We start from the raw sequence: 25,324 nt of genomic DNA, 5'->3' as shown, positions 1-25,324 counted from the left end.
TTTGTTACAGAAATTACAGGGCCCATAAAATGTCAAGTTGTGAATAAAATTCTTTGTCCCAAGAATTTTGTCAAAAGCATCACAACACAAATATATATGTATTTACATAGACATATATATTTATATATATTATATATATATATTATGTATTAAAGCCTTTAACAGTTGCATCAGCTATGGGAAAACCAAGTTTAGAGGCTTTTAGTTTATCAAGTATACTCTCTTCCATTTAAAGCAAACGCCCATAGCAAAGTTTTTGTGAAGTTTATTGAGGAACAATTTGTCCTGATCATCAGTTCCCATAAATCCCATGATGAATACCCTAGAAACTAACCCCTGAAGGAGGAAAAGGTAGCAGGTGGTGATGAAAATAAGCTTTCCTGCAGTATACTACAAAAGTCATCCAACAAGATTCTTCTTGCACAATGAGCCTTCTATTGTGTCACAATGGCAGCCTTTGTCCCCACAGATAAATCAGCAGGAAATTATAAAAATTCTCTTTGAACAAAGATTATGTTTCTCCACCCCAAGTTTAAATTGTTCCTAGCTGAGACCCTTAGTGTGAATGAGGGAAATTCTATCATGACCCATAAGCTGGCTACAAATCAAGGCCAGCCTAATGGGTCTCTTGGCATGACATGAGCAGGGAAATTGCTGCCTCCCTTGGCCATTTTCAGGGATTAGAGGTTCCTCAAGCATTAAATATTCAATCTTTGGTATTAAAGTCAGTGATCCCAGTTAAAACTATGGGAGGGACAGCAAGAGGAGCAAACTGTTCTCAATATAAATTGGTAAATTAGTTTTATGGGGATTACTTCCAAACCTTACAGCTGACCGATTGGAGGTCATTGCATGACTGAGGAAAGGCATGGGAAACCAAGCTGGAGGGGCATAGAGAAGGAAGGATTTGAGAGCCCTGAAGAGGAGCCAAAGGTAAACTTTGTCAGCTCTGAAGTTTGGGAGGTCCAGCTCTGCAAGTAATTTACTGTCTTCCTTCTGTTTTTTTTTTTTTTTTTTTTTTTTTGTCTTTGACATATGTCCTTAACTCCCAGATTAGAACTTTTATTTTATTCATCTCAAATTAGCATAACTTTCTAGGAAAAAGGAAGACACTGTCATTTACTTTTAACTACTAGATTTGTAAAGCAAATATATTCTATTAAAATTAATCAATTATTCCCCCAGTGGGTTTGGGCAACATCATTTCTGGTCTGGACATCTTTGATTATTGTGATTGGTGGCTCAAATCCCGATAAACCTGTCAATCAAACTTCCGTTTTCTTTTTTAATCCTGTGTTGGTTTACCAGGACAGGATCCACTACACCCCATTTCCCAAGGCATGTTTCTTGAAGCATTAATCTTACCAAATGGCCAAAAAAATAAATATTTATCTTCAAAGCACCTCTTGGAAATTTGCAGTACATATGGTAACATTCTTGAAAATGCCAGTTTAAAAAATCATTTTTCTTAACTATGTTTCCCAAACTAAATTGACCATGAATGATCTCCATCTCAACTAAAACAGTTGATAAAGTTAGTGTGTCCCTGAACAAAGTATCCTGTTTCAAAATGTAGTCAGCTATAGAGACACTGGGTACCACATTCACGTGGAGTTTACATACTAACTACTGAAAGAGGCTTTCATGGAAAAGTAGACAGAGAGCTAAATCATCTCCATTATTCTGTTAGTGCCTTGGGGAGAGGACTCACACATCCTCCATATAATCTTTCAGATTTCATTCATTCACTAAAAAAACTAAATAGTTGTTCTGTGTCAATCATTGTGCTAAATGCTAGGGATTTGGACAAAAAAATTTTTCTTTTCACCTTTAGGTATCTTACAGTCTAATGAGGGGAGATAAACATGTGTACAATTTCAATAAGTATAATAAGTGCTCCAACCAAATATTCATGGAGTTTGTTTTTCTTTTAAAGCAGAGGGGAAGATAGCTCTGGTTACACAAATTAGGAAAGGTGACGTTTACCCATAATGGATAAAGAGGTTATTGACAAGTAGATCAGCACAAATTAGATGTTCAACAGATGTTTACTGGGTGGATAAACTGTACTCAAACTAGTATTTTTAATGACATTTAGCTCCATTGGGCAATGTAAAAGGAAGCAAAAGATGGCAATAAAAGAATTTAGAACCTATTTCTAAGGAATATTCGAAAGAAATATATACAGTTCTCTTGGGGTTCGCCCAGTGGCATAGCTGTTAAGTTCGCACAATCCACTTCAGAAGCCCAGGGTTCTCCAGTTCAGGTCCTGGCCATGGACCTATGCACCACTTGTCAAGCCACGCTGCGGCAGGCATCCCACGTATAAAATAGAGGAAGATGGGCACGGATGTCAGCTCAGGGCTAATCTTCCTCAGCAAAAAGAGGAGGATTGGCAGTGGCCATTAGCTCAGGTCTAATCTCCCCCCCCAAAAAAAATATGTAAAGTTCTCTTAACTTCAGGAATAACCTCTGACATGAGAAACAAAAGAGAAGGTAACACTTTAGTAATATTCTTGTTCAGTACATAACATTTCTGTTAATTTTTCACACAGACATAGAGAACAAATATCACCTGATGAGTTATTTCCTTATGTAAATGACTAAAATATCTAGGAGATAGTATTTTCCAGAATTCTATGTGAGTTCAATAATACCCAGGGAGAGTTCAAATTTCTGGCAAAGGTAGGTCAAACCAAGGCAACTGAAGGCAGCTAACAACAACAGAAAAAGATGAAAAGCAAGGCATTGACAACTGAAGTGCCCTCCCTCCAATAGCTGAAGAACGTTTCTAGTTTCTCTCAACTATCCAAAGCTTTAGTAGGAGGATGAAATAAGACCAGAGGGCCGCACTGAAATCTAGCTATAATCACCCCAAATGAGAGCCCAGCTTCCCCAGCAGTCAAGAGAAGTCAGTTTTAATGCTCTTGCAGGAAAATCAATCCCAGAAAACCCACCTCTTATCCACATATACTAGGCTTCATTGAAATAAATTAGAACTCCAGGGGAAGCACATAATATGCCTGTCCACTTTAAAAATTCTTCATGACCAGGTTCTGACTTCATCCAGAAGAAAGCAGTAATTCCCAAACTTCCATCTGCATGAAAAATTATCTAGGTGCTTATTAACTATGCAGATTTCCAGGGATGCGCCTCCCCTAAAAATTGTGATGCAGTATTGTGGGTTGAGGCAAGAACTTTCAACTTAAACAAATAGTCCAAATAATTAATAATTTGTGCAACAAACATTTGAGAGTCTGTATGTGACAGACACAGGTCTATGCACTGGGGGACTTACCTTCTAGTAAAAGCAGACAGAGAAGAGTAAGTGAACATATGTAAATTTTAAAAAATCATTTCATAGTGTGATATGTTATGAAGAAAATAAAAAGGTAAAATAATAGAGTGATAAAGGAAAGGCAATGCCTATTTAGAAAAGGTGCCAAGGAAAGTGTCTCTGAGAGAAAGACATTCAAGCTGAAACCTGAATAATATAAAGAAGACACTAATGAGAAGAATTGAGGTAAGAACATATTAGCGACTACGAACACAAGTGAAAGTTCCTAATTCAGGAAAGAGTCTGGCATGTTCTAGGTGCAAAAATGTCATCGAATCTTGCACATAGTGAAAGAAAAGTTAAGAGAAGATAAGGTAAGAAGGATAGAGAGAGACTATATTATACAGAAACTAATAGGCCTAATAAGATGCTTGGAATTTATTCTAAGTGCTAAAGGAAGCCATTGAAAGATTTTAAGTAGGAGAATAATCATATCAGACATATGTTCAAAAAATAACATTTTTATAACTATGTGAAGAATGATCATAAGGTTACAGGAGTGAAAGTAGTGAGACCAGAAAGGGGACTATTGGGATGGTCAGGTGTGAGATGCCAGTAGCTGGGACTGACTATGGCAATGCAGGTAAGACTGGAAAGTGGCAGCAGATTCAGGATATATTGAGATAGGGCTTATAATTCTTCTAATGAATTGTGGGGGAGCAAAAGATGACCCCTAGGATTTTCTCTTGAGCCACTGGGAGTATCATGGTGCCATTTACTAACAAGGAAAAGATTAGTGGAGGACTTGGCTGAGAAAAGAAATGTGTTTGGAGATCAAATACTCTGCTTTGTTCATGATAAACTTGGAATGTCTATCTCACATACAAATGGAGATGTTTAAACAACAGTTGGATGTCTGAATCTGTAATTCAGTGAAGTTAACAGAAGGTAGATGATATTTAAGCCTATAGGAATGGAGTAAGTCAGGTGTAATGATACTAAAGACAGAGAGGGAAAAAATGTAGAGGGGTGGTGAACTCAGGAAGAATCCTTAAAAGTTTTCCAAAATAGAGTTTGAGAAAAATAAGAGGAAAAAGAGAAATTAAGAGCAGCCAGTGGGGGCCGGCCCTGTGGCTGAGTGGTTAAGTTCTCGCGCTGCACTTCCGCGGCCCAGGGTTTCGCCGGTTGGGATCCTGGGCACAGACATGGCACCGCTCATCAAGCCATGATGACAGGTGGTGTCCCACATAGCACAACCAGAAGGACAGGCAACTACAATATACAACTATGTACTAGGGAGCTTTGGGGAGAAGAAGAAGAAGAAGAAAAAAGAAGACTGGCAACAGATGTTAGTTCAGGTGCCAATCTTTAAAAAAAAGAAAAAAAAAAAGAAGAAATGATTACAAGTGAGAAAGACCAATCACCATGCCAAAGGCTGCTGGGACTGCAACAGAGCATCTAAATATTAGCATTAGATTTGGCCAAGTGGAGGTCATAGTTGACCTGGCTATCTATTTTGAATAGTGTGAGAGGACTATTGGAGTAACTATAAGACAGAGTTACAGAGGGTCCTAGGACCATAACAAATAAATAATGCTTACATAAATTGAAAGTTTTCTTGATTCCTTGTATTTTTCAACCTGTGACCTTTAAGAGACCCAGAAACCCTAGGAACCTAGAAGTTACTTATGCATGAATTTATGTATGCACTAATGCTAAAGTCATGACACTCATTCTGGGCTCCAGATGACATCAAATGTCTCCTCATAGTCTCAAAAGAGTCTCCTTTCAATGTTTCCCAATCAACAGAAAACATTATCTCTACATGTTCACTGCAAGCAGAGACTGTGACTGTCTATCATATTGCCCAACATGCCTTGTTTTTAAAAAGAACTGTTTATGGCGCATGCGTAGTTTATTTAACTGAATTGTTTACAGCAAAGCAAAATTTTGATATTCCATTTTGCTAGTGTTGAAAAAATTTTAAGAGCATTTTAGGCTATTTTCCCATGATTTTCACTTATCATAGCAATGGTTTCTGAAGCAAACAAATTTCTGCACTAAAATGTTAATTTTTTGATACCTCAAGAACTAATCATATAGACAGTTATGTTAGTTATTTACATTGCAACTACTGTCACAAACGTTGTACTTCGAGCACATGATAGAGACTTGAGATCAGCCTGGTACTAACGAATTAGCTAAGAAATAAAATGAGACAGAAAAAAGTAAAACCACATGCATTTGAATACCATCAAAAGAAGAGAAAATAGAGATAAAGTACATATTAGATGTAAGAAATGCTAACAGAACAATAGGAAGTTTTTACAGGTGAAAGAATGCATATGAGTCAATAATAATCATTTCACTTATCACTAAATGTTTATTTCACAGCGTTTGAAATGTGAACTTAGGAACACACAATAGCGTCTTGCCTGACTTCACTGTGTGAGTAGTTATGTAAATAGACGCTGATTATCACGACCTAAACAAAAAGAAGCTATAGCTTGACTGAGAAGCCCTGCTGGTCCTCCTCCCACAGGCCGGGGATGTTTCAGGAGGAGGCCGTGACATCTAACATGAATATATGACTAGATCACGGCTGGTGAATCAATTCCAGGTTACAAATCCTTTAAGTTTTGAGACTTTGTTCGGCACCATCCAACATCTTGGGATTTCATATTATGGGAGTTCTGATCTTCCTTTTGCTTTTCTTTGGAAAGCACCAGGGTTTATGCATAGCTCCTATACAGAGTTTACCTAGTTTTTCTGCAATATTCACACAAAACTCTTTAGCTCTGTTCGATTGCCTTAGGTCAGTATATATGGGGAATGTTCACTGTCACTAGTATTCAAGCAAATGCTAGCCTGTGAGCTCCACAAGGGCAAGGATCTGCCTGCTTTGGTTACTACTTTACCCCTAATGCCTGGAACAGTACCTGAAATAATTTAAGTGCTCGAAGAAGAATAACCAATTTTGCAACTCTCCCAAGAAAGCCAGATTAGTGTTTGAAGTGGATGGGTGACCCCGCAGTAGAAATGTTTTTCTCTTGGTTGTGGGGTAGGATTCCTAGCATTCCCAGGTGAAATATTTTCCTGCTAAAACAATGTTTTTAAAGGTCTTCTGGGTCTCTGGAACTTGTGAATTAAATAAATAAAGACTCAACTGAAAATAATTGTCATTCTATTCTATGGCTCTAAATGAATGGCTGAGATATTGCCGTGTGGAATAGAACACCTTCAGAATCTGGGGATTGACCAGATCACAATCTTCCAACTTTCACCTGAACCTGACAACCAAAGGAAAACAGTGTGACTAAACAGTCCAAATAGAATGGCTAGTCTTATTACTTTAAAAGCTTTTTTTGTTTTTCAGTTTTGAAACTCTGCCATCTTTCTCTGAACAGCAGAAGCCAACTATTCTGAGAAATAAAAAATCTCAACTTACTCTGTGCAAACTGAATAAGCTTTCTAGGGTTCTGAACATTGTTCCTAACTTTCTAAGACATGAAATAGTTCTAAGAAAAAGACAGGAATACAAGAATAACTACAATGCTGACATTATTTCTTGTTTGTATTCCGGCAGGCTTACATTGATTCCTGTAAATACCTCAACCTGGTCAGGACTTCACAGTTAAAGTGAAGTCACAGTTAACATTTTTCCCAGAGAACTGCAAGCAAAAGAAAATATTCTTTCCTGAATTATCTAGGCAAATTATTTGCTTAGCTGTATTTTACCAAAATATCCCCTATATTGGGAGTTTTATGGTATATACTCTGTAAGGCAGAATGAGCTGTTCTTGAAACAGAACAATTATTGCCCAATTCAATAATTTGCTTGTACACCCAGAATGGATCACCCGTATTACTAAAATTTAAAAATCTAGAAACAACTTCGATTCATAAGAGGTTAGTCGATCAACAAGTATATATTAAATGCTTATAGCTTGAGCTTACTGAAGAATATATGTTGCAGCTCAAATGCAAATGGCCCCTTTCTTTATGCTGATTAAAGTATTTCCTATTTGGATTTGACTTGTAAAAAGCTGCTCTTGGGTATGTAAGAGATGGGTCAGTTTTCTAGTTTTTAAAATGCAGTAGTTGCGATTCTGGAAGGAAGAATACCAACCACAGCTTATAATATAAGTACAGTTGCTTGCTATTCAGGTTCTTAAACTAAAAAGAAACACTTAAAATATAAAAGCTATTTTCCATTTTAACAATAGCTTTCTATTCAAATTTAAATTCAGGTGGGATTAGTTGATTAAGAATGAAATTAATATTTTTAAAATTTCTGTATATCTCTTCATAAAACATAAAAATTCTTTCTCTAAAATGCGTGAATAGCCTCTTTTCAGACTTTGTGGATGACAACTCTATTTCCCCCTCTGAATTTCATTAACTAAGACTGACCCAAAGATGACCCTGCTGTCATCAAATCTTTCCTTTTTGCCATCTTCCTATTGGGTAAAATGTAGGAGGAAAATAAGTTACTGACACAAGACACTAAGGCCTTTAATTAGTCTTCAGTTATTTACCTTGAGTCTTCTCTACAGTTGAGAGGTCAACTCAACCCGCTGCCCAGCAAGACCTGACCTGCAAAAGAAAAGGTAATCATGTTGAAATGTCCAGAGAGAATGATTCCTTTTCACTGGAGGTAGTGCTAACACAACCCAATTATTTTAGAAGCACATTTTCTTCCTTTTAGCTTTTCTTGTTAAGCTTGAATATGCTTTGACATCATTTTTAAAGTAGTTTCTAACCTAAATCTTAGATTCTAGATGGTGTTATGAACAAATTTATTTTTAACTTCACTTTGGGTTAAAGTCAGGGTTTAATACTGGCTAAACCACTGAAGACAATGTAAATCCTAAAAAAAGAAAGTGTCCAAGTCAATGGAACTATTCCCACAGACAAATGTGGAGGGCTAAGTTCTCAGGAAAGTGGATATGTAATAATAACCCAGATTGATTTCTTAATTAATTTCAAATTTTATTTCTAAGAGTCATAATTTTGTTATAGTATTAACTATTGTTTTAAAACATGTCCTTTATATCCTCGTGAAAGCTGAGCAGTTCTACTGTTTCACAAATTATTTCTGTCTTACCAAGTGATCGAGGCAAATTCAAGTACTCACTGGTTTAAGTAGTGGAGAAGTAAAGTATGGTCTTATCTCTCTGATTTCTGTTTATGCTAAAAGGAAAGAATTACTAACATTTTACAGAATGGTTATGTGTGTGTTATATATTTTTGTGAGAATTGAAAAGGAGCTTATGATTCACCATGGAAATATTATTGTTCAGTTTATAATCTTAAAAGTTAACTGGTAACTATAATATTGTTGTCTATATTCACTATATTATATTATAATCATCAAATTTGCTAAGAGACTATGTCTTAATTACTCAAATCACAAAAAAGAAATGATAATTACGTAGCATGATAAAGGGGCTAATTATCAGTACAATGGCAGTAATATTACAATACATAAATGTATCAAATCAACATATTTTACACCTTAAATTTATACAATGTTATATGTCAATTATGTTTCAATTTAAAAAAAGTTAATTGGCAAGTGAAGAATTAACAGAGAACTCTGCCCCTTTCAGTGAAACCAGTTTGCTGTGAGTTGTTCGAATTTGATTCCACCTGAGTTCTTTTCCATCCTGTAACATGCTATCAGAGGCTCTGAAGTCAGTTTAGTAGACGGCCTTCCTAATCATGATTACCGACAATCGGAGGCAGACGGAGTCTGATGAGCTTCACTTTCCCAAGCCTGGACTTTTACTGTGGGCCTCTTTTGTAAAACTCAGTCTGTAGGACTCAAGTCTATACAAGTCTGACAATAACGATAGTTGCAACAAGATGTAGTTAGTATTTACTTCACTAATACAATATGTACTTAAATATTAAAAGTTTGATGTGTTATACATATCTTTCTAAAAATATGATTTATTAAAAAAGAATCAAGCAGACGTGACAACTGTACACTCCTTTAGAAAGATAAGGCTAATTTATTTCTTTAAATATCTCATTCAAAGCCACTGTAACTGTCATATCTATATTTCTTATTAAAGCAATCGAGCTAATTATATCATTAATGATTCCTGGAGAAGCAGATGATGAAGAATGCTGTTTCAGACCACCCCTCCCCCACAATCCAGCATGTTCCCGTTAGATTGATTGTGGAATTACAGAATTTTAGAAATCACTTAGTTCAAACTCATTTTACAAGTGAGAAAGGGGAGGCCCAGGCAAGAGAAATTACTTGGCCAAAGTTACACAAGTGGAGGTAAACCCTGGGCCGGAACTCAGTCTTCCAAAGGAATGTGTAGTCGCATCAGTCTCTATTCGAAAGCCACTAGCCTCATTTCTGATGTCTACAAAGCCATGCCTAACTCTAACCTGCCGTCCAAAGGCTCTCCTTTTTTCTGCCCTAAACTTTCTTTCCAAATTTATCTTACCCTTCTCATAAAACATTCCATTCAAAATGTCCATTGATAGTCCTAAGGCTTTCTCTCTACTTGAAAAGATTCTCTCCCTATTAATCTCCACATAGGCAAGTCCCACCTACATGCCATTTCCTACATAAAGAATTTGTTGAGGGGCTGGCCCAGTGGCACAGTGGTTAAGTGCGCACATTCTGCTTTGGTGGCCCCGGGTTCACAGGTTCAGATCCCAGGGGGTGGACGTGGTACCGCTTGGCAAGCCATGCTGTGGCAGGCATCCCACATATAAAGTACAGGAAGATGGACATGGATGTTAGCTCAGGGCCAGCCTTCCTCAGCAAAAAGAGGAGGATTGGCAGCTGATGTTAGCTCAGGGCTAATCTTCCTCAAAAAAAAAAAAAAAAGAATTTGTTGATTCTCCTGACTGAAACCTTCTATCTGTAGAAAATCACTTTTGTGGCATTTTCCACTTTCTTTCCTCTCACAGTGATTTGTGTATGTTACAACTCTCTTCCTAAAATTGATGCTACTTGTTGACAAGATCTATTCACCTTGATAATCTCAATTTGGCATAATGCCTTGTTCTTAATAGGTTCTTAGTATATGTTAAATGAATAGATGATTAACCTTGTAATGATACTTTCAGTAATACAGCCAAAAATTAAAGTTCAAAAAACATTTACTCCAAGTTTGGTTTTCTAATGCTTTTGATAAAATAGATTTTCCGCATTGGCTAAATGTACCCATAAATCAGTTTGCTTTTTTTTCCTTGAACCAAAAACAGTTGTTCTAAATCATTCCTAAATTGTTAGTAACAAATCCTTTCAATTTAATTTTTATTTTCAGGTGCAACGATGAAGAGTTTTTTCCTAGTTGTGAATATCCTGGCATTAACTTTGCCTTTTTTGGTGAGTTAAGTTCATCTATTCAATCTGTATCAAGACCTTAAGAAAATTTTATTTAAAAGCTCTAATTTTTCATATTTCTAAATATAGTTGTACTTTATAGAACAAAATAACTGCATACTAGCTATATTTTCTTAAAAGTAATTTATTTTTGAATTCATTTACATTATAAAATTAAAGTCATGTTCTTCTGGATATGCTTTTAGTTCCTAGGAATTATGAAATTACACTTTATCATGTATAGTAAACCTTTACAATTCTCATACTATAGAGAAAACACATTCTGGGGGGAAAAACAATACTGAAAATATTTTTTTTGAGGAAGATTGGCCCTGAGCTAACTACTGCCAGTCCTCCTCTTTTGCTGAGGAAGACTGGCCCTGAGCTAACATCGTGCCCATCTTCCTCTACTTTATATGTGGGACACCTACCACAGCATGGCGTGCCAAGCAGTGCCATGTCCGTACCCGGGATCCGAACCGGCGAACCCCGGGCCACTGACAAGCGGAAGGGGCAAACTTAACTGCTGCACCACCGGGCCGGCCCCTGAAAATAGTTTTAAAGTATAGAATGCTCTAAAAATAATTCATAAAGGATAAATATAGAAATCATAGTCCAGGATCAGGAATTCTTTGAAATTCCTATATCATACAGATTCCAATCTCTTTAGGGACTAAAACCTTAAGAGATTAAGAGTTTGCTTAAATTTTTCCACCAGTTTCAAAACCTTGACACATCTATCTTTAACATTCAAACATTATGGCATCTTTTGTTATACTCTTCCCATTATGTCAGCTGACTGAGTCCCTCCCAGGGATCATATCCATAAAGAACTCTATGGTTTTCAGGCATTTTCTTGAATTACATGCTGTGTCTTAAGGCTACTGGATCAAGATAAAAAGACGCTTTTTTTTGTTTTTAATTTTTTTGACTTGTTTGCTTTGTCGTTTTGGCTCTTGCTCAGTCTGATTTTCATGCTGATTTGGGAATCCCAAGCACTTATGTGCCAACAGCAAGGCAGGAAGGCAGATACAAGATGATGCTATATGACCTCCTCTTAGATTGTAAAATTTTGCAAGGCTCCAGCCCTTGTTTCATAATTCATTATTAAATTTAGACTTGCTTTGAAGTTAATGTCTATTAAACAGTTTTATTAGGTAAATTCTTGGTGTCAAACTTTCTAAAAATGTAAATGACTTTCACACTTACTTTCTTTCATTTATTCTTTGAAATTCCATTTTATTGTGGCCACTTGCACATTTAGAACTTCGGTTTTCTCTTTGAGTGACAGGCATTAAAGTTTAAATCAGAAAATGATCCACAATTGCCTGCCTTATGGCAAACTCTTCTTGAGCTACTTGAGCCTGCTCTAGCTCCCCAGCCACTCCTTCCCATTTTCACAGAGGCTTCAAGCCCCTTGGACGTGAACAAATAACTCAAAAGAAGAACGACAGTGTCTACACTTTACCATTCAATCTTATGAGTAGCCAAAATTATGCAACTAAAACAGCAATGTGATAACATCTTTTAAGTGCTAATTTATCCCTTCTTTCCAAAATAAAAATAGATAAAATAAGATTTATTACCAGCAATTATGCCATGAACTATACAATCTTATAGTCTATTGGTGGCATTATGAGTTGGCACTTTTTTGTACAGCAATTTGATAATTTTTATTGTTGAGGAGGGGTAAAATCCCCTTTCTACCCTTTTTGTGCTCTTATGGCTGAATTAATAATAAAACTGACACAAGACCAGATTAACAGCAGAGAAACCCAATTTAATATGTATGTACTGGAGATCATAGAGAAATGATCCTCAGAAAGTGAACAAAGCAGGCAGTACCTATATCTTTTACACAAGGAAACAATAAATTTGTGAGGAATGACAGGACAAAGAAACTTATATTTGAGGTACATAATTAGTGAGGATTGATTAACTCTGCTTAAATGCACAGTTTAGGCTTGAGGTAATAAATTAAAAAGGTTTGTTTCTGCAGGCTTCTTGGCCCCAAATTCCCTAGTTCTGGTGATAAGATTGTAGGGAGAGGACCTTTCACAGGAGAGATTCATTTCTGCTTTCAGGGGGAACAGAGACAGGAGGGTCAGAATGCCATTTCTGCTTCTCAAGTAACTTTAATTCCAAGTAATCAATGTGCTATTGTGAGATATTTTGTGGTGGCCTCCCCAGGGCCCAACACTATCAAACAACTTTTGTTCCCCCAAAGATCACATCTTTGAAAAACTGTCTTAAAGAATAAATGAAAATTATTAAAAAGGCCATTGGTATACAGATCTTATTCACCTGATTATAATAAAACAGTTTTTTGAAAGAAGACAATACTTAACAATAAAGAATAAAAATTTCATGACACAATCACTGATTATTTATTTTTCAACTACACATATGTAAGTACAAAAAGTGAGATAAATGGAAAAATAATGAGGGATCATGCTTCTTGAAAAAAAGCAAGATACAAGATACTGAAATGAACATATACCAGGAATACATATATAGATTGATATTAAAGTAAGATGTCTAGATTATCAGAATTTTTGTGTAGGTAAACTTTCTATAATATTCATATTTTTTAATTTTAAACTGATTTAAGTGTATTAAAGTGATTTAATACATTTAGAGAAAAGTCTCTGTCTGAACACACCCCGAATTTTATTATTTAATCAAATTTCTGATTTTCTGTACCTACACCTTCCAAAAAGTTTCTAGAGTCTTTTTATATCCAAAAATATGTGTGAAAAGTCCTAAACTAGAATTGTCTTTTAAAAAACATTTAATATAGTGACCTCATCCCAAAAGTTTACAGAATCTTCATGAGTTTTTAAAGCTTTATATATACATGCCTATGGAAATTGTCTTTTCACTACTGATTCCCTATGCATGTTGCAATCTAGAATTAAGAAAACTACCATAAGTATAAATGAAAGTTGATTTAAAAACACTATTATCTATATAACATTTATATATTGATGTTATGCTAGAGGCAATTCTTTTCAATCTAAGTAAACCTCATAAATCATCTTAGTAGGAGAGCAGAAAAAGACAAAATATGCTAAATGCTCCTCTTATTTTTAAGAATGTACATTCAACACAAACTGAATTTATCATTCATATTTTTCATTCAAGTAAATATTATGTACATTTGTTGGCACAGTGTTCAGATAATCAAATTATTTTCAACCATGAATTTTTCTGCCTAGGTGGTGATTTTTAAAGACAATTTAACCAGGCAGTTTATTATTACTAATTTAAGTAGTACATTGCTGTCACTTTTTTTTTCTGCTTTTTCTCCCCAAATCCGCCAGTACATAGTTGTATATTTTTTTTAGTTGTAGGTCCTTCTAGTCGTGGCATGCAGGACGCCGCCTCAGCATGGCCTGATGAACGGTGCCATGTCTGCGCCCAGGATCCAAACCGGTGAAACCCTGGGCCACTGAAGCCGAGTGCGCAAACTTAACCGCTCGGCCATGGCCCCTGCTGACACTTCTTGAGTGGTTCACAGGCCTTATAGATTAAACAATCATAGAAAATACTTTACAATATTTTACAATATTAAAATAAAAACAAAGAAAATGTTTTGCCTTCTTAATTTTTAAAACCATAAAAAAACTAGATTCTGTCTTGCTTTTTTTTAACTTTTAATTTCTTATTACTTCTGTGAATCTCCCCAGGGTGCAGAGGTGCAAAACCAGGAACAACCAACAGTAAGTTTATTTTAATTATTTCTGTTAGAAACATGAACTCTAAAGCATAATATTCCGCAAAGTTCAATGACATTAAAATGCCTTCTGTCTAAAAGCTAAATGAATAAACTCCACAAAATAATCTAATAATCTTTGTAAAAAACATCACTTTAGCAACCAGTCATATGAACTGACCTCAGTTCATCTGAAAATCTTGGTTTCATTTCATAGTCTAAGTCACGTGCTTTTGGTTTTCATGTATATTTAGTAACGTGAGAAAACTCTCTCAGAATTTAATACTGGGAAAAAATGACAACAAAAGCAAAACTCAATATCTCTCTTGACTAGATTTTAAGACTTGGGGAAAGATCCTGCTCTGACCCATCTTTGAATACTTCTTGTACGCCTGTATTTACTTTCTCCTTTTGTTTCCCAAATATGTTTGAATGAACACATTGAAATATGTCTCTTTTCATGAGAAATGCTTGCTCTGCAGTGCAATTTTGCTGATTTGTTTCTAGTCATATGAAAAGGTCTAATGACATCTTTTTATAACTGCACATAATCAATAAAACAGAGGCAAACAAAAATAGAAAACTCCCTCATCTTTAATGTATAAAATTAAGCTGAAAAGAATCTAAAGTTTAGATCCAGGAAGGCTCCCACATCACATTATTTTACTATTCTGCTATAATTAGTTTAGAAAAAAATGTGTCCTCAGCCTAATCTCTAGATAAATAAAATTTGTAAACAATTACAAATATGCGGTGAAAAAACATATTCACATACACGCACACATATGAAAAAATATATATACATATATATGTCTGTGTGTGTGGTATGCTTATGTATAGTATGTCAAAGTTCTCTGTGAGATCTTTCTTGCTGTTGTATTTATTATAATGCCCAACATTTACCGAGTACTGTTCATATATGCCAAGCTCTGGGCAATGTGGTTTATATTTATGGATTACCTCATCTAATTTGTCTGAAACTACTATTATTTTTAACATTTAATATTTAAATTTGTTGAAAATCAAGAAGTGGGAGTGTTCAAATCCATATCTTGTAAAATAATATAGTTGCTGGGTTCACTACTTCCAATACTGTACTTATTCAACGTCAAATGCTATAAAATATTATTTCAAAAAATTCTGCTTTAAGATATCTCAATGTTCCCGCCTATAATAATGCCATTCTGCATAATTTATTCTTTTTGCAGTGCCATAAGAATGATGAAAGGTTTTTCGATCTGAAAACAGTCAAATATATCCCAATTTATTATGTGCTGAATAGCTCTCCTCGTTATGAACCCATCTACTACCAACATAGACTAGCTTTACTAATTAATAATCAACATATGCCTTACCAATATTATGCAAGACCAGCTGCAGTTAGGCCACATGTCCAAATTCCTCAATGGCAAGTCCTGCCAAATATCTACCCATCCACTGTGGTACGTCATCCATGCCCGCATCCATCATTTATTGCCATTCCTCCAAAGAAACTTCAGGAGATAACAGTCATCCCTAAGATCAATACTATTGCTACTGTTGAGCCTACACCTATTCCTACCCCTGAACCAACAGTGAACAATGCAGTCATTCCAGACGCCTCCTCAGAATTCATCATCGCCAGCACACCTGAGACTACCACAGTCCCAGTTACTTCACCTGTGGTCCAAAAACTCTAAGGAAACATCAAAGAAGACAACAAAGGTAAGTGAGCAAAAGACAAAAATGAACAATAGACAACATTCATGAATTTATCAATACAATCATAAAATCTGTAATAATATAAAGGGATTAAGTCTATTGAGAGCAGGCAAATGGGCTAATTGTAATTTTAATTTGATGGTGCCATACAATTATTACACTAGACTCTATTCCAGCAAGAAAGGAAAAATAATCTTATTTTACAAAATGAAGAAAAAATGGGGATTTTATTATCAAACCTTTTTTCAACAATTGGAACACTCCTAGAATCTATCAGCTTTATTTCAATGCTACACACACACAAAGACAATAGAGTTAAGTACTATGTTAAACTCACGGGTTTTTTAGTCTCAAAAATGAATTTTCTCAGAACAATTTTTATAGGATGTGAATTTAAATACATTTTAATTGTTTCACTGTGTTCTTGCCCTCGAATTTTAGTAGGAAGAGAATGAAAGGCATAATATGTTTCCCATGCATTCCTTTATTTCAGACATCATTTCTGAAAGAATCCCTGAACTAAGCACCTCAAATTTCTCCTATTCTAAGACAAATCTATAGAAGAATTCTCATTTCTAACTTGAAAAGTACATACATATTAAAAGGATACTTTCAGAACCTTAAATGTGATGCAAATTGTTTCTACGTATTATTTGAATCAATAGATAATGGCAGAGTCTAAAATAATTTGAAACTTATAGGAAAAAGGTAAACAGGAGAAAGATTAATAAATAGAAAATGACCAAAGGGTGTGAAATAATTTGGGGAGACAGCTACAAAATTTTGGGAGTCTTTGCAACTCATATTTTTAGTGCATCACACTGTCTACGTGTTTTATGACCTAAAATATAATGCAGTGAACTGTAATATAATGGTAATAGCTGGAAGCTGCTTCTTCCATCTTACTCCATCTTACAAGTCATTACTCCCTCTGAATTTTCATTTTCTCATAATTTTGGTTGCTATGGGATTCAAGTGAGAATGCGTATTACGAAAGAATTTTAAAAGTTGATCCATTTGTAAAGTGTAATGCATTAGAAAAGATAAAGTAAAATTAATAAATACTAAAATTTACTTTTAGCAAACATCTCAAGTCTTTACTAAATGACAAAAACTTTACATAATTATCTCAGTTTATTCCTATAGCAACCATAGGGAACAGATTATATTACTATCTTGAGTTCACAAGTGAAAAAAAATAGGCCTGTTGCTGTTAAGTTACTATAGCTAGAAAGTTCCAGACCAGGAGCCACACTAAATCTGTTTGATTTCAGATAATGAGGCTTAATCATTATGCCACCTATTTCCATATGGGCTGTCGAATTTGCAGAAAAACAGAAAATACACTATGGTTTCCTTAGGTATGCATATGTGTAAATTGTATTATTTAATTGGTTTTTAATAGAACATCTAGTAAGAAAAAGAAGTTATTAAGCTGGATAAGTTTTTGACTTATTAAAATTTAGAAAACAAAATGAGAAAATTAATGGAGACAACATGAAAGGAAGTAATTTAATGTAGTTATAAATTTTATTGATCCAAAATATATTATTACATAATTATGTTTTTAATAGAATAATAATTATTTCAATAGTTACATTTGTTCAAAATGCATGAACCTAAATTTCTAAGTTAAAATCACTGTATGTCACTTATAAGGATGCAGGTAAAAGAGAGCGTCTTTCTGTATATATTAGATGAAGTCAATTATTTTCAGCTCACTATATGTCAATTTTGAATATTTAAATTTAAATATTTTATTTGATAAACTCTTTGAATACAGACATATAAGACAAATCATGGAAGCTAAATAAAAGTCTACATATCATGAGAACTGTTGACACATTATGAACTCAATTCCTAAACTGTCATCATTTCTTATAGGTCTTGCTGAAACCACATGACTACTTCAAACTCTGCTTTGACCGCTTGTCTGCCTCAGTCAAGAGAGAATGTGATTTTCACAGATTCTGCTTCTTTCTCTTTTCCCTTTACATTTTACATTCATGCCACATTTAATTTTTTGATTCTTGCACAATAAAACCAATTGAATGCAACTGGATCTCTTCACTCGGGAGGAGTCTGTGGCTACGCCCCAAGGATCTTCAAAACCTTGAGATTCCAAGACAAATTTAGTGTGAGTCTGAGTACACAAATTGATCTGGGAACAAAGTCCATAATTTCATTTGATTCTCAGGGTCCATGGTCTAACACTAGTTAAAAATGCCTTCTCCAGGATGACACTGGAACATCTAAATTTATGGCTAAGTCATTGGGACCAGAGAGGAACTGATCCATGATGTTCCAATCCAGAGGACCACGAAGTGACTCTTGGGAGTCATAGAACTCTAGAGTTAGCATTAAATCTAAGTGCCAAATGCATTGCTAACTCTGGTCTAGATCACTCCCAAGAGCAAATTCTGGGCACAGGCAGGCTACAGTTGACCACAACTACAAATAAATATGTGGCACAATTACAAGAGTTGACAGAGATTCTAGACCCGCGTGACCAGTTTCCTCTAGACTAGAAGTTACAATCTCATATCTGTCCAAACACAGACACACACACACACACACACACATGAGAAAGCCTCCGGAATTGAGGTCTCCAGTCTACAAAACTGGTGAATACTCAAAGTCCAAAAATATGACATAATCTTTTCCCTAAACAAATATTGCAAGGAAAATGACCGGGTCATTTATGCGCTTGCTTCATATTTAACACATCATGCCAGGAAAAATACAAATGACTCAGTCCTTACGAAGGCCCTACTGGTCATCCAACTAATCTTTTCCTGTAACCTCAACAGATGTGCTCTTACTAGGAGTGACTTACAGGCTTTTACCTGCTCTCACAGTCTAACGCTGGAGTCTGGAAGAGAGGCATGCTCAGGAACATGGCATGGCCGGGCCTCACTTGTTATGACCATTAATAATATTAATTTCTTGAAAAACAAAGTAAAAACATAGAAGAAGTAGAATTTAATTCAATAGTTAAACATTTATCATCTACTATGTACAAGGTACTGTTAAAATTACTGTGGGATACAAAACAATAATAATATTTAATAATAAATGCTTATACAATACATATTACAGGTCAATCGTCTATTTGTTTACATGTATTTACTCATTTAATACATACTCATGGACTACATATTGTTGTCATTATTATTAGAAAGAGAAATAATCTTCCCCAAGTGGAGGTGAGAGTTGAACCCAGATAATTTTTCTTTAAAGTTCATGCTCTTAATCACGTGAACACTACTATAAAAGCATTTCCAGTCTGGTAGTTGAAATAAGAATACGAAGCAGAATAATTTGAAACAAGAAAAACAGTCAAGTATTAATATTGTCTCATGTTAATATAATAATGATATATCTAGCTAAATAACATTAATAATAAGACTTGTTAAAAGTATGATTTTAAGTTAAATACTTACCTCCTTGGTATGATGTTACCCCATACTTGTATCTGTTGAATTAACTAGTTGAAGTGCTCTGCATACCTAATATTGCATAGTAAATCCCTCACCTACCATTTATATGTTAAGACAATACATTAATAAACTGGCTATTTTGGATTTTCTTAAATTATTTTCAGATGTGATGGTCCATCTAAGTGTAGGTGGTTTGTAACTAATGAGAAATTGGGTCTTTAGCACAGAAAAGAAATCCAGAGATTCAATCATTCAATCATCAATTATTTGCCAAGTGTCCGCTATGTGAATATAGCATGTTTCTTCCCCACCTCTAGGACTTCATAGTCTAATGAGATTTAGAAAAACATTTTATTGTTCAGTCCTGCAAAACAGCCTTGTATGAAAGTTCTCACGTCTTCCAGAATCCAGTGTTATTATACAATAAGCATTCATATAGCACTTTAAAATATAAAAAGCTTTTTCACATATATCTACTACTTAATCTTCATCAATAACCTCCTGAGTAATTTGTTATTGATCCTCATTTTGTGTATGTGAAAACAATTTCAAAATGGTTAAACATTAAGATAATGAAAATTTATGGGCTTTAGATTTACAGAGAATAGGATTAAAGTTTTAGCTCAACATTGCTTAACTGTGTGACTTTGGGCAATAAATAGAATGGAAATTAACATATATATTTATTTATTGATATATGTGTCAGGTTCTATAACAAAGAATTTACAGGTATTACTTTATTTATTCCACATAGTACTCTCTTACAGAGGTACTATTATTATGCTCAAATATAAATGAGGAAACTGAGACTCAGAGAGATTAAGTAATTTGCCCAAAATCAAAAAGATGGTAAGTGGTAGAGTTTAGTTCTGAACCCTAGCAATTCAATCCACCAGCCTTCGTTATCTTACTACTAGGATATATAACCTTCAATCTGAGATGTTCATTAATGTTACCCTATATCAACTGGGCATTCAGTAAATGTTCATTCTTTTATCCCTAAATTTCCTAAGTGACATTTCCAAAGACATCCATTGTCCACAAGATAAAGTCAGCTTTCACCATCTTGCTCTTACCACCTCATCTCTCTCCATTAGATCTTCATACCGTACACCTCAGACACTCAAAAACTGTGACTGCTTTAGCTGCGCCATCACCATCACCTGCACTTTTATGAAGTTGCTCAAGCCCTTTTGATAATTTGTGTCACGTAATCAAAATTTGACTCCTTGGCTTAGATGTCATATCCTTAAGAAAATGTTTCCTGAACTTCCAAGATCAAGTGCTCCACTAATACGTTACCATAACATCCTGCCCCTGCCAGTTCCTTTCCCCCTCAGTACTCATCAAACTCTGCCACACCTGCCTGTCCACATCTGCTGGGCTGTAAGCCCTATGAGCATAGGAACCATATTCTACTCACTACTGTCTCTCTAAGGTAAGGCCTAATACAGCATAGAGCTAAATAAATATTTGCTAAACAAATGAGTAAGTAAAGGAATAAATGGGTTGTTAATGACTAAAGTTGAAATATCCATTTAATATGGTTAAATAAGATAGACTTTTCTTACCAAAATCCAGAAAAAAAATGTTGAATAGTGATAACGAATCAAACTACCAAACTCAGTGACATATTGTTAGGCTACTTTTAAACTCAAAAGAAAATTGCTGCAGATCATATTACCAATCACAGAAATATAAAAGTGTAAAGAGAGAATGCTTTTATAATTTAATCTCAGTTTTCAAGCAAAGAAAGCTTAATGTCAATAGAATGATATTAAAATTGCTATATCAATATTATGTATTATCTTAACTTTAGCGTACTATTTAGAAAAAGGTGATGATGGCGTGTTCTCTTAATCTTCCTAATGTGATACACTGTAGTGGTGACCAGATGCCCATAATATTGGAAAAAAGGCTATAAACCTAATAGCCAAGGCTAATGAACAGAAACAGACTTGGAAGATCAAGTGTATTCTTTTTATGTGTATATTTTATTGGAATATACTGAGAAGTCCCAGAAACTCTTGAAAGTGAGGCTAAACTCTTAAACATTCCTATGAAATTAATATTTGACATTAATATAGTTATTTTCCATATATAAAAATCATTCTTTTGAATCATTCATCACAAAATACCTACAACCACTGTTGAATTGGTTAAGCCAAGAACCTTAAGTAATAAAACCTTGATGTACCTCGTGCCATCAAAGCAATAAATTTTAAACTAATGATTTCAAGTAATAGTACAACTAATGAAAATTTTGCAAAGAGTAAAATTCTTCTTTCTTTTTTCTTAAATAAATATGTAACAGTGAAACATAATATTTCCATGAGAAAAATCCACGCAAACAACTGATTTTGCCAACAGACTTGACTTTCTTTTAATCAGTATTAACCCTTGCCAACAGTAATCATATTAGTTTTCTCAGTCCCTCCCCAACAGGAAACAAGTAGGAGGGACATCCAGGAATAAAGGGTTTATTTATTCAAAAGGTACTCACTAGTTTTCATTTGGAGACAATGACTACCAGAGAAGAGTCAGCTTGGTTAAGAGAAGATAAAATCTGACCAGAACACAGAGAAGAAACCCCCAAAGCATCTGTGCAGATAAGAGTTTGGGACACAGATTTTTATTTTAGGCTCTGAACTTTCCACAGTTTGGACACAACTGTAATAGCTAAATAAACTAATAATTGAAATGATCTGCTAACTTAGACAAATCGAACTTGTTTCTAAAATTATTATACTAATTACCAATGGGAACTGGTCATACCCATTCAAAGGTTAGAGTCCCATTCACTCTCGCTATCTTTGCTGTTTAATCAAAGCCTATTCCTATGAATTACTCAGGTTCTGTGGCTGAATAGCAGCTTTGAGAAAATGTGATTTAAGTAAAAAAATCATAACACAAAGCTGTCTTCATTGAGTAAAAGTTGCTGTAATAACAATGCCTCACTCTGTCTAAGGCACTTCCTGGTAATAAAGTGGGTGCTGACTCCAAAGCATTGACTTTTCATCGTACATGTACAAATTACAATGTTTAAACTAAAAACATTTTTAAACACATTTAAAATACATTTAAATACATTAAATACATTTAAAACAATTTTAAATAATTTTTACTTAAATAATGTGTTTACTCATATTTGAACAAGCATTAAGTTGTTAACCCCACTTACTCTAAATTACTCTATTATTAGACCTTTATAAAAGGTGCAGAAAGCCCTTGAGTAATCAGCAAATTATTTAGTCATAGTATTGCTTCCTGAGAAGTCTTAATATCATAATTTACTAAAATAACTGTGAATTTGAATAGCTTATTTATCACTATATTATTAAGCACACATTCTCTTTATTCTTTTTTTTTCTTGCTAGGGTCCATAAAGAAAAGATGAAAGTCCTCATCTTATCTATGATGATCTTGAGTCTCACTACATTCTTCTTGGTAAGTTTTCAATACTCATCAACAGGCAATTTTCTTCTCATTTAGAAAAAGATAAAGATGTTCATATTGATCATATGTCACAAAACATCTCAGAGTAAAACATCATTATGTTTGTAACCAGGATAACACATGCTTCATTGCTTTAAAAAAATTTTACCATGAACTTTGACTATATCCCTTTCCGTATATTCACATAATGGGAATATTATAAAACACCAGTCAGAAACTTATGTTCACACAAAAACATGCACACAGATGTTTACAGTAGCTCCATTCAGAAATGCCAAAACTTGGAAGCAACCAAGATGTCCTTCCATAGTGAGTGGATAAATAAAGTGTGTAATATTCAAATAATTAAGTATTATTCAGTGCTAAAAAAAAAAAAAAAAAGAGCTATTAAACCATAAAAAGACATGGAGGAAACTTAAATGCACATTACTAAGTGAAAGAAGCCAATCTGAAAAGGCCACATATTGTATGGTTCCACCTCTATCACATTTTGTAAAAAGCAAAACTATGGAGAGAGTTTACTCCCTTTAGGGATCAGTGATTGCCAGGGATTAGGAGAGATGAACAGGCAGAGCACAGAGAATTTTTAGGGTAGTGAAACTAGTCTGCATGTTACTGTAATGGTAAATACACGTCATTATCCATTTGACAAAACTCAGAGAATGTACAACACCAAGAGTGAACTCTAATGTAAACTTTGAGTGATAATGATGTGTTCATGTATGTTCATTGACTGTAATAAATGTACCACTCTGGTGCAGGATGTTGATAGTGGGGAAACTGTGTGTGTGTGAAGGCAGGGAGTATACAGGAACTCTCTGTAGCTTCCACTCAATTTTGCTGTGAACCCAAAACTGTTTCATAGAATAGTCTTTTTAAAAAAAAAGAAAGGAAGGAGGGAGGGGGAGAGAGAGAGAGAAAGAGAGGGAGGGAGAGAGGGAAACGAAGGAAGGAAGGAAAGAAAAAAGAAAGGGAGGGAGGGAGGGGGAGATAGAGAAAGAGAAAGAGAGAAAGGAAGAAAGAAAGAAGAGGAAAGAAAAGAAAAGAAAAAAATGAAAATCAAATCTGGAAAAAATTAATTTTTTGAAAATTTTTACTGGTGAATATTTTTAAATACGCCCACTGTGACTTGAAGCCACACATATTTAGTACCTTACTTATATGTTTTTTATTTGCAGACAAGTGAGAGTCTTAAAACTCATGACTAGTCAAGACAAAAGCCATCAAGACTAAATTCACCTTCCAAAATACGAAAACCAAAGTCCTCACATGCCCAGGCTGCAGTAAGATGAGCCCAGACATCAAAGCAGTTATCAAGTCAGGCTTCACTTACCGGGACGAACCAAAATCATCTATATCAGTTTTACCAAACCAATCTCTAGCATCTAAATCTAAAAGATCTTCAACTTCCAAGTCTACACCCAAGCATTCATTGTCTTCCCAAGATACAGCAAAGAAGTCTACTTCTAACAAAAAGCAATTTCTAGCTAACAAGGTTGCACAGAAACAGCCTCAACCAAAATCAACTTCAATAAAGCAGAACTTAATCCACAAGTCTGCACACAAAGTGACCTAAGCTGACAAGTCCAAATCCAAACAGTGACCTCCCGCCAAGACTGGCATAAAAAGGAAGAAAACTGCTATGCCTAAACAATGGCTTCTGCTCTCCCTGATGCCACCACTGCTCTAGACAATGCCACCACTGCTACCAATACAACTGTTGACACTGTGCCTGAAGATGTCACCAAAGCTGAAGAGTATGCTTATGGCACTGAAGATTATGATTCAGCCTCTGAATATGAATATGACCCAGAGCTTAATGAAGATTCCACCACAATTCCAGAATCTAATGCCATAAGCCCTATCACTCCTTCAGCTCCAGCAGCCACTACTCCTATACAAAATGCCTGAGAACCCACAACTGATAACACTACTACTGATAACTGATATCACTAAGGTGATAGTTACTATACAAAGCCCTTGAATATTGAGTGAACACTCCAACCAAAAATCAAAAGTATAAGATGAAAACTGAAAATTTTAGCAGTGAAAATGCAGCATTTCTTTAAGCATACAGTATTTAGAGTTTCTAGTCTTTCTTCTTTGTCTGTTGCTAACATATCACATCACATATTTGAAGTACTATAAAAAGAATTGTCATTGTATTTTATTATGATGACTGAATTCATTTCACAGGCCTCAGTACTCGACATCAAAGTGGAATTTGTCATTTACTCTCACTGCACTCTAAAAAGTCCTTGATCTCCTAAGAGCAAGATTCCCTAAATTCTCTTAATTCCCCTCTTAAGCACTGAAGTTTCTCATTCACTGACCTTGATTAAATTATTCAACAAAAATTTGTCTCATAATGTAGAAGG

At 34.8% G+C, this 25,324-nt stretch overlaps 1 protein-coding gene across 3 annotated transcripts; it reads left to right on the top strand.

Moving 5' to 3' along the window:
- Positions 1 to 613: 613 nt before the first annotated feature.
- CSN3 (casein kappa) lies at positions 614 to 25,303 on the top strand. 3 transcript variants are annotated; one of them, XR_011538706.1, is made up of 8 exons: positions 614 to 933; positions 7,834 to 7,887; positions 10,576 to 10,637; positions 14,324 to 14,356; positions 15,558 to 16,053; positions 17,935 to 18,187; positions 22,868 to 22,937; positions 24,125 to 25,303. XR_011538706.1 is itself a non-coding variant. In XM_070614736.1 (5 exons), exons 2-4 carry the CDS (start codon positions 10,584 to 10,586, stop codon positions 16,026 to 16,028), a joined length of 558 nt encoding a protein of 185 aa, XP_070470837.1. In that variant the 5' UTR covers positions 809 to 933; positions 10,576 to 10,583; the 3' UTR covers positions 16,029 to 16,053; positions 17,935 to 18,060. The 3 variants fall into 3 exon arrangements, 2 of the variants coding, with proteins under 2 accessions (XP_070470837.1, XP_070470836.1); XM_070614736.1 differs by lacking the exons at positions 7,834 to 7,887; positions 22,868 to 22,937; positions 24,125 to 25,303 and having other exon boundaries at positions 809 to 933; positions 17,935 to 18,060; XM_070614735.1 differs by lacking the exons at positions 614 to 933; positions 22,868 to 22,937; positions 24,125 to 25,303 and having other exon boundaries at positions 7,802 to 7,887; positions 17,935 to 18,105.
- The last annotated feature ends 21 nt before the right edge of the window (positions 25,304 to 25,324 follow it).

Source organism: Equus przewalskii, chromosome 3 (assembly GCF_037783145.1).
Source record: "Equus przewalskii isolate Varuska chromosome 3, EquPr2, whole genome shotgun sequence".
In the NCBI taxonomy this organism is placed as follows: domain Eukaryota; kingdom Metazoa; phylum Chordata; class Mammalia; order Perissodactyla; family Equidae; genus Equus; species Equus przewalskii.
Note: the sequence above shows the minus strand (reverse complement) of the source record. Positions and strands in the feature narration are given on the sequence as shown.

Coding starts and splice junctions, on each gene's coding strand:
- CSN3 (XM_070614735.1), top strand. CDS start 10,584: ATGAAGAGTTTTTTCCTAGTTGTGAATATCCTGGCATTAACTTTGCCT. Junction 10,638..14,323: donor CATTAACTTTGCCTTTTTTG/GTGAGTTAAGTT, acceptor GAATCTCCCCAG/GGTGCAGAGGTGCAAAACCA. Junction 14,357..15,557: donor AAAACCAGGAACAACCAACA/GTAAGTTTATTT, acceptor TTCTTTTTGCAG/TGCCATAAGAATGATGAAAG.